The sequence below is a fragment of the Sminthopsis crassicaudata genome, chromosome 3 (assembly GCF_048593235.1).
Source record: "Sminthopsis crassicaudata isolate SCR6 chromosome 3, ASM4859323v1, whole genome shotgun sequence".
Taxonomy (NCBI): domain Eukaryota; kingdom Metazoa; phylum Chordata; class Mammalia; order Dasyuromorphia; family Dasyuridae; genus Sminthopsis; species Sminthopsis crassicaudata.
In genome coordinates, this window is record NC_133619.1 from 618,413,678 (window position 1) to 618,424,393 (window position 10,716).

The 10,716-nt window shown below is 35.2% G+C and overlaps 1 protein-coding gene across 1 annotated transcript in view; it reads right to left on the minus strand.

The window, feature by feature from the left end:
* Positions 1 to 10,716, minus strand: part of AADACL4 (arylacetamide deacetylase like 4) — a 76,312-nt gene that overhangs the window by 4,351 nt on the left and 61,245 nt on the right. The window contains exons 4-5 of the mRNA XM_074297637.1: positions 6,928 to 7,144; positions 5,557 to 5,620 (exon numbers count right to left, since the gene is read on the minus strand). Coding sequence (XP_074153738.1) covers positions 5,557 to 5,620; positions 6,928 to 7,144 — 281 coding nt within the window. The remainder of the gene's footprint in view (positions 1 to 5,556; positions 5,621 to 6,927; positions 7,145 to 10,716) is intronic.

Genomic DNA, 10,716 nt, shown 5'->3' on the forward strand with positions numbered 1-10,716 from the left:
ACTTAAAACAGTGATTATTTTGTTTCTTCTTTGCCTGTTATTATTACTTCAATTTATTATTCTTTTCTTCTTATAGCTATTATTTGTTGAACTATATCAAATAGTAATAGTAATAATGGACATTCTTGCATTCATTCTTAATTCAATCTTATTAGAAAATCCTCTAGTATATATATAGTATAGATAATCCTAAATCCTAATTTTATTTAGATACTATTTATATTAAGGAAATATTCATATTTACATAGGACACCATTTATACTATTATTTATATTTATGTATAAAAAGTATATATTTATAAATTATAATATTTATATTTATATAGGGTACTATTTATATTAAGGAAAGATATATTTATTCCTATAGTTTTTGAGGTTTTCAACACAAATGAACATTATAACTTTTTCTGATCTGTGATTATAATCATGATTTTTGTTATTCTGGTTACTAATGTGGTTGGTTATATTTAGAGTTTTCCCAATATAAAAATAGTTCTGCATTCTTGATGCAAAACCAACCTAGTTATAATGCATAATCTTTAGGTCATATTGTTATAGTCTCTTTCCTAATATTTTATTTAAAATTTTTCCATTAGTATTCATTAGGGATATTAGTTTATAGTTTTCATTATTTTTTTTCTTTCCCAAGTTCAGGTATCTAGACCCATATTCGTATCATAAGAAAAATATTGTGGTATTCCTTCTGTTATTTTTTTCAGACAGTTTATATAGTTTTATAATTAAACATATTTCAAGTATCTAATAGAATTCATTTTTAAGTTCATCTGACTTTATACTTCTTTTTTCTATAGGAGTTCATTTATGACTTACTTAGCTCGATTTTTTCCCCCTAAGATAAGATTTTGTGTTCTGCTCATCTTGGCGCTATAGTTTTACAAATATTTATCTGTTTCACTTAGATTGTCAGTTTTATTGACACATGATTGGGTAAAATAGTTCCTACAATTTCTTTTATTTCTTCTTCATTGTTTGTGAATTCATCTTTTTTTCATTTTTGGTACTAGTAATTTGACTTCTTTCTTTTTTTCTAAATCAAGTTGGCTAATTTTTGATATATTTATTAGCTTTTTCAAAAACAGCTCCTAGTTTTATATATTAATTCAATGATTTTTTACTTTAAATTTTACTAAACTTTAATTATAATTTTGATTTAGATTTGTTTTGCTTATGAAAATAAGTTTTATTTCATTTGCTTATTTCCCACCACTTCATTAAGAGTTTGGGGTTTAATTGGAAATATTTAATTTGATGTTTTTATAGATTTTTTTTTAGTTGCTTGACTAATTTATTGATCTGTTCTCTCTCTTCTATTCATGAATGTGTTTTAAGGATGTTAATTTCTCCCCAAGTACTGTTTTGGCTATGTCCTAAAAGTTTTCGTATTGGCCCTGGGCACCATACAGAGAAAAGATCAGGTTTAGAAGCATTTGGAAGCAATGTTTCTCTGAAACCTGCAGTGGAATAACCAGAGCAAGAATTCAGAGCAAGAGAATGCTATGATTCTGTTATTCTGAAATGTCACAGATTTCCACATTTTTAATTGTAACTGAGTCTAGGAATAGTCTATTGTTGTTCAGTGGTCTGTTGTTTCCTTCCCCAGTGGATTCTCCATTTTGTCAGGCAATCAAAGTTACGTGACTTGTCCCAGGATCACTCAGCCCATAAGTGTCAGAGGCTGGCTTTGAACTTAGATTTTTTTTGCTTCCTGGCCCAGTGTTCTATCTACTGAATCACTGGCTGTCTTTTATGAAAGAAAGAATAGGAAAGGGAAGTAACAGTTTGGCACAAAAAGTAGACCTTTCCCAAGCAACAAATCATTTGAAAATTGGTACTGCCTAACTGGTACTGGCACCATGAGACAATAAGAAACGGTTTTTAAAAGTCACAAGCTGGAAAAAAAAATGGAAGAAAATATAAGATATCTCTTAAGCAAAAATAGCTGACCTGGAAATTAATTGGAATTAATTCCAACATTTAAAAATTAGGTAAAGAAGGGGTTTTTATGAAATTATTTTTATGATACAAATTTGGTTATGATACCTAAACTGCAACACCTCTTCCTGCTTAAAAAAGAATGTTACGAACATAAAAAAGCATATGAATAAATAGAGCTTTCCTTAAAACAAGTAGTATCTCTTTAAAACTAAAAGCCAGAATTTTTTGAGGGGGGCATAAGTTAGAACCCTTTCCAATAAGAGTGAGTGAAAGTAAGAATATCCCTTATCAGAACAACTGAAAATGACTCATCAACAACAACATGATACTAGAAATTCGAGCTACAGCAATGAAGCAAGAAAAAGAAAAGAAAGGAATAAGAAGAGGAAACAAAACTATCACTTTTTGCAGATGACATGCTAACTTAATTTATAGAACCTTAGACAGTCAACTAAAAAACTAACTGAAATAATGAACAACTTTAATAAAATTGCAGGATATAAAATAAAACCATACAAACCACCTACATTTATGTATACTGACAAAAAATTTCAGTAGGAAGAGATAGAGAAATTACATTTAAATAACTATGAAATGAATAAAGTACTTGGGACTATATTACTATAATTACAAAGCACTCTTTACCCAAATAAAGATAAATCTAAATAACTGGAGAAAGATTTATGGGAAGGCCAATGTGATATAATAAAAATGACAATATTATCTAACTTGATTTACTTTTATTAATTACCATACCAATCTAAGTATCAAAAGACTACTTTAAAGCTAGAAAAGAATCATGATTCATCTGGAGGAACAAAAGGACAAAGATATCAAGGTAATTAATGGGGAAAAAAACAAGAAGGAAGTGCCAGATTTCAAACTATACTATAAAGTCATAATCATCAAAATAATTTGCTCATGATTAAGAAATATAATCAGTGGAATCAATTAGTTACATAATATATGGAAACCAGAGCTCACAATAAACTAGCGTCTGATAAACTCAAGGACCTTAGTTATTGAGGCAAGAACTCACTGCTCAACAAAAACTATTGGGGGGGGGGAGTTACTCAAGATGACAGAGTAAAAGTTCACATTTGTCAAACTTTCCCCATCTATAAAACCACCACAGAAAACACCAGACCAAGTTCTGAGTAGGAAAACCAACTTTTAGTTTCAGCACATCATTTTTTCTAGCCCAGAGCAATTTAAGAAGCAAAAAGAGAAGTCTGCAGATTATGGAACAGATTCTGGTCAGGAGCATGGCACAGCAGAAGTGGCCCCTATGGTAGATATAGTCCTAGAGAGTGGCAGTACTCCAGTAAGGGGACTGAACATCTGTCAGAATGAGATCCTGGGAATCTTCTGTCATCGCACTTAGTGCACAATCAGGAGCATTTGGAAATTCTATAGTGCCAATTACACAGTAGAGAGGATCATTTGTGGTCAGGGACTAGGGGTCCTATCTGTGTGAGGGCACTAAACCTTTCTAGATCACACTTGGAAGCAACCAAAAACACTATTTGTCCTCACACTGAATTATAAAAGTAGCAGAAGATCATAAAAATCAGATGTTATCCCCTCTGCAGAGGTGAGCAAAGCCCAACACTAACAAAAAGTCCAAGTCAAGAAGTAGGTTGTAAAAATGTTTGAACAACAAAAAAATAATCTAATCATAAAACACTACTGTGGTGACAGGGAAACGCAAGACACAAAATCAGAATGAGATAATGACATGAAAACATGTACAAGCAAAGCCTCAAAAAAAAATGCAGATTGGATACAAACCCAATAATTTGATACTGGATAAGAAACAGAGTGGTTAGTTAATGGAATAGATTAGATATATAACATACAGAAGCAAAATGAACACATTAACCTCGTAGTTGATAAACCCTGTGATACCAGCTATTGGGGCAAAAATTAAATATTTCTTCTGGAAAACTAGAAATCAATTTGGCAGAAACTAGGCTTAGATATGTAGTCATATACCAAAATAAGCTCAAAATTTGCACATGGTTTAGATGCAAAGAGTGATATCATAAGCATATTAGTAGAGCATGGAAAAAATTACCTGTCAAGTCTTAAGAACAGGGGAACAATTCATGACTAAACAAGATATAAGAGAGAACTTCATGGGTGGTAAAAGGGATAATTTTTATTCCATTAAATTTTAAAAGATTTTGTGCAAGCAAAATGCAGCCAAGCTTAGAAGGAAAACAAGAAGCTGGGAGGAAAAATTTTACAGCAATTTATTTTTTGTGATAAAGGCCTCATTTATGAAATATTTAGAAACTAAGCCAAATTTGTAAAAATAAGGGCTATTCTAAATTGATAAATGGTCCAATGATATAAACAGGTAGTTCTCAGAAGACATCAAATCTAACAATAGTCACATAAAAATGGTCTAAATCACTAGTAATAGGGAAAATATAAATTGAAACAATTCTGTAATACTCCTTCATATCTATCAGATTAAGATGATAGAAAAAGAAAATGACAAATTCTGGGGAGGATGTGGGGAAAAGTCACATTCATGCCTTTTGGAATTGTGAACTAGTCCAAACATTCTGGAGAATAATTTAGAATTATATCCATAGGGATTTAAAACTATGCATATCTTTTCTAGCAATAACCCCATTAAGTCCAAATCCCCAAACAAAAAATATCAAAGAAGATGGAAAAGGACCCATGTGTACAACAGTGTTTATAGCAGTTCTTTTTGTGGCAGGAAAGAATTGGGGAATTGCCCATCACTTGAGGAATAGCTGAATAAATTACGATAATGGGATGGAATACTATTGTGCTGTATGATGAAATGGATACCTTCAGAAAAATCTTGGAAAACTTATCAACTGATCCAAAATAAAATAAGCAGGCTCAGGGGAATAATTTTGACAATAGCAATTATATTATAAAGATAAACTTTAAAAGATTGATCACACAATGACCAAACAAAAATACTAATGACTTATGAAGAAACATGTTATCCACCTCTGGAGAGAGAGAGTTTTTAGATTAAAGAGTGATGATTAAAACATATTTTAAAAACAAACTTCTTTGGCAGGGTGGAGGAAGGTGGTAGGTAAAGCTAATGTAAGAGTTTGTTTGATTTGACTATATATACTCTAGGAAGATATAGTTGCTCTCTTTAGTCATCTGAAAGACTGTCATATGAAAAAGAGGTTCAATTTTTCCTGCTTGATCCCAAAGAACAGAAGTCACAGCAATGGGTGGAAATTGGAAAGAGACAGATTTAGGCTTAAGATCAAGAAAAAGTTTTTAACGACCCAAATTTTCAAGAAGGGCCATGGTTTGCTTCAGTAGGTGGTGGGTGGTACATGACACATCCCTCCCTGGAAGACATGTTGTAGTCAGGATTCCTTTTTTGGATAAGGATTGGTTTCAGTTGCCATGTAAATATTTTCCACCTCTAAAAGCCTATGATTCTATAATTTCAAGAAACAGGGATTCTCCATCCTGGATTAGTTAAAGGTCTTCCTGCCTCTTTCTGCTTTCCAGAACAGATGTCTAATAAGTTATTCCCTCCATATGTGCTCTGACCCCTCCTACCTACAGAAAAAAACCTGTTACTCACCCAACAGATAAAACCACGGAGTCACTTTCCCTGGCCAAGTAGCAGCACAGGTTGTTGTATAACTCTGGAAAAGAAAGAGTTTTCAGTAGTAGCTGACTTACCTCTCCCAGCATGGCCCACCTCCCGTGCTGCTTCTCTTATCTGCCCCAGCTTTAACTCTTGTGCAGAGCATGTGTGTTCTATCTGCTCATAATTTCATCATTTGCTCTCTTCCTATGGGGAGACATCTGTGGGTCATTCTCTCTTTCCATGACCCTTTCCATGTTTCACGTTTCTTTACAATTATGTTATCTGAGATGTTCTTAATATGATCCTAAAATATCCAGTTAAACCTGATGTTCATTCCAGACAAATGGGTTGTTTTTGTTGGGTTTTTAAAAACTTAAAAAGTTGTTTGAAATGAAAATCTACCAATCCTTGTAACTGAATTCTACTTTTCTATGAGTTGATGAGTGGAAACTCATGTTTTTTGAGGCCCCAGAGGTGTTGGTTAGGATTTGCTTATTTTTCTTGGTACAAAGTCCAGAACTATCTATCACCTGCAAGAAGTACTGATTTCAAACTATTGATATTGCCTAACTGGCGTTCCAGCGGCTTCTTTGGCAGAGATGATCTATCTATCTTGGTGAAAGGTAGGGCCATAAATTTATGTTTATGAATTGATTACTGGAAGCTTAAATAGGGATCCTATTTTGTAAAATGGGAGAGAAAAATTACACTAAGACGGGGATTTTTAACCATTTAAGAGTACTGGACCCCTTTGCTAGTCTGTGGAAGTCGATGTACCCCCTTCTTAGAATCATATTTTTAAATGTATAAAATAAAATACATAGGATTACAAAGGTAACCTATTATATTGAAATACAGTTGTCAAAATATTTTTTAAAACAAGTTTAAGTATCCCAGATTGAGAACTTTATATGATATGATTCCTAAGGTTCCTTTCAACACTAAATGCTATGATCCCAAGAGGCAAAGCACATAAATACTTGTATTTTAGATCTTGTGACTTAATTGCCTTCTGCCCCATGGGGGATTGTCCTCATTTTCAAGAAATACATGGGAGGAATGAATGAACAAGATCATAATTGTCTACATATACTGAGTTAGGAAGTAATGACAGAGGTCATCCTCATTATCCCCACAAACAAAGGTCTTTTCTTTGAAAAGGGCTTAAAATTGAGTTGTAACATCCAACATGTCAAATCTGAAATCTTAGGGGAGAGGGAGTGCGTAATCCTTGATTTTGAAAACCATCGAATATCCAATCCCTGTGAACATGCATGTTCACTGTTTGACCTGCACAAGTAGAACAAAGCCTTGGGAAAAGGTTCTGTTTCTTTACTAAGCAGAAGGGAAATCCTTTCTTACTCAGGCTCCCAAATATGCAGGCGCCTCCATGGAAAAAGATGATCCCTCGATAGGGTCTTGCAGATGGTGCCTTTGGCTTATATAGCCTCACTGGTATCTTCCCAAAGGACAGTGTAGTTACCACAAGATGAGGGTCCTTTTTGATCGGAACAATGTCATGCAAAAAGCGTACAAATTTTGGCATTGAGCAGATTTTCAGTTTCTCTAAAATGTAACCCTGTTGGAGAGAAAAAAAGAAATGATAATAGCAAATATTTATTTGTTAAGCACATACTATATGCTAAACACTTTAGAACTCTTAATTCATTTGATTTTCACAAACACTCTGGAAAATGAATGCTATTATTAACTCATTTTACAAATAAGGAAACAGAGGCAAACATGTCTGGGGTCACCCTGTAAAGATGCCAGTGACACTGAATTGTTGAATATGAAGAAAGGGGAGGAGGAGAAGAAAGAGAGAAGTTTAAGAAAAAGGTAAAAAAGGAGGCCAGTTATGGAAGGCTTTATAAACTAAATAGAGGATTTTGTATTTGATCCTGGAGATTATAGTGAGTTGTTGAACCTGATGGAATGAAAGAGGGGATGGGGGGTGACATGGACTTGAGAAAGTGGAAAGATTTGAGGTAGAAAGTTTGGTTCTTAGTTCTCAAAGAGGATCCAAATGATATTAGAATTGAAATAGTGTGTCCAGCTGTGGTCAAATAGGACCAATATGAGCTCAGAAGGCTGGACCACAGCTCATGGGGAGACCACCCAGCAGCAGACTATACAGTAGTTCAATAGAATATTTCACCAGGATGGTGATAATGTCAGAGGAAAGAGAGAGACATACAAGAGATGTTAGGAAGATAGAAATGACAGGATTTGGAACTAATGATATGGGAAGAGAGAATAAAGAATCAGAGATGACATAGGTTAAGAAATTAGGAAGAGGGGAAGATGAGTCAGTCAGTTATTCATCCTTGATTTCACAGGATCAGTGACACTGTGGGGTGATGCCTTGATGTGCATCTTGATTTAAGTGAGACAAAGTTGCTCAAAGCTGACGCTCTCTTCTATACATCAAAGTCTAGTGGCAAGATAGAAGTGAAACCTACTGGGGTGGCTCAGGATGCAGTGCTCGACCTTAGCATCCTCGATGTCTGGCTAAGCTTTAACTCACTAACGGTTTGAGGCTTGTTGGTTGCCCCCAGTCTGGTTTAGTCTGTCTGTCAGAGGTCCTGCCAGACTGTGAAGGCTGCCCATGCTATAGCTTCTTAGAGCCACTGGTGAGAGTTGGATGAAAGATGGACACACAAAGTGCTTAGCTGCCTCGGTGTTCATTGAAGACTAGCAGATCTGCTGGAAGGACTTGCCAAAAATAAGCATTTACTAACTGCCTACTATGTGCTAAGCACTATACAGAGTACTGAGAATATAAAGAAAGGCAATCCCTGTCCTCCAGGAACTTAAATTTTAATAGGTAAGGCATTTAAACAACGATGTACAAACAAGTTTTATACAGGATAATAGAAAATAATCTACAGAAGAAAAGCACTAGAATTAAGAGGGACTGGGGAAGGCTTCCTGGTAGAGGGGAATTTTAGCTGGAACTTGAAGGAAGCCAAGTAAGCCAGAAAGAAGGAAGAAATGAGGGGCAAGAGCATTCCAGGTATATAGGACAGCCAGAAGAAATGCCCAGAGCTGAGAGATGGAGAGTCTTGTGAGGGAAGGTCATACATAAAGAACACTCCTTTATAAGGCAATGAGGGTCCTTTGCTCCTGTTCCAAGTTCTGCAAATGCTGGGTGGCTTGAGGGAGTGAGAAACATCCCTAGACAAACCAGCATGACCAGGAGGGAGAAGAGTCCCAGCCCAAAAGAGAAGCAGCACCTCTAGCAGCCTAAGTAGGGACCAGGCCAAGCATCCTCCAGGATTCCTGGAGCTAGAGCTTGACCAGCAGAAAATGGGAACAGAGAATGGCACTGACCAGATGCAAACCAAGACTGCTAATGTCAGAAGCAACAGGAGGGTTGAATATTCAAACATTCAGGACCCATCAACCCTCTGTTTCCCCTTGCTCTTAACCAAGAACTGGCCTAGGGAAGTTGCCAGCGATTCTTAAAGGTGCTAATTCAACCATGATTTCTTTCTTTTAAAGCTTTTTTTTATTTTCAAAACAAATGCAAATGCATGGGTAGTTTCCACCATTCACTCTTGCAAAAATCTTGTGTTCCATATTTTTTTTCCCTCCTTTCCTCCCACCCCCTCCTCAGATGGCAAGTAATCCAATATAAGTTAAACATGTATAATTCTTGTTTATATACTTCCACAATTATCAAGCTGCACAAGAAAAATCAGGCCAAAAAGGAACAAAAAATGAGAAAGAAAACAAAATGCAAGCAAACAATAACAAAAAGAGTGAAAATACCATGTTGTGATCCACATTCAGTCTCCATAATGCTCTCTCTGGAGGCAGATGGCTCTCTCCATCACAAGATCATTGAAACTCAACCATGATTTCTTTTAGTAATAGCTAGCTATTATTAAAATAACTATTAAATTATCAACATTAATATTAAATTATTAAATAGCTAGCTAATATTAGCACTTATGTAGCACTTACATTAGCTTTTATTTTGCTTTCTATCCAAACACATAGAATGTGGGGTTTGAAAGAGAGAAAAGAGACTCACCCTTCCAAGAAACAAGTGTTATTTTCCTCAATAAGTCAAGGTGTAGTCCAGACATAATGAAAGAGCAAAGAGAAAGTGTGTTTTTGCTTTTAGGAAATCAGTTCTTTTAGGGTCTGTGAATCCAAGATCTATCTATTTAGCCTTGGCCTCTCTCCTGAGCTCCACTCCCACTCTTTGGGGCACTTCAAACCAGAAGTCCTTTGTACATCACATATTCATTGTGTCCAAAACTGAACCCATTCTCTCCTCCAACAAACTCTCACCTCTTCCACAATTCTGTATTGTTGCCAAGAGACTCCCCAGCTCACAGTCACCCTGATTTGCAAGAGTAACATCATCTTCAATTCCTCATTCTCACTCATCTTGTATATCTAATCAATTGTCATTTCTACCTTTAAGTCATTTCTTGTATTCATCCCCTCCCCCCCAATCCCAATCTCTTGTCTGGACTATTGAATGAATATAGTACACTTAGTGATTTCTAGGTGGGGTGGTGAATAGACCACCTGGCCTGAAGTCAGGAAGACTTGATTTCAAACTTAACCTCAGACATTTATAAGCTATGTGACCCTGTTTTGCCTTAGTTTCCTTATTTGCAAAATGATCAAATGAGATATCAGTTGTAATGCATTAACACAGTGCCTAGCACGTGGTAAGCACTACATGTGTTTCTCCTCTCTAGTCCATGTTCCACTCAGCTACTATAGTGATTTTTTCTAAAGCACAGGTTTAGTTATGTCAACCCCCTACTCAAGAAACAACAATGGCTCCCTATTATTTCTAAGATCAAATATAACATCCTCTTTTAAAGCATTTAAATTCTTCCTAACACATACACAGTAACAGCAACATTGTGCAATAATCACCATGATAATAAACAGCTCTTCTCAGCAATATAATGATCCAAGACAATTCCAAGTGATGCATGATGAAAAATGCCATCCATAGCCAGAGGAAGAACTATGAAATCTGAATGCAGATTAAAGCTTAGAATTTTCATTTGTTTTCGTTTTCTTTTTCCTTTTGTTCTCAGTCTTTCACAACATGCTAATGTGGAAATATGTTTTACATCATTGTATATACATAACCTATATCAGGATGCTTATTGTCTT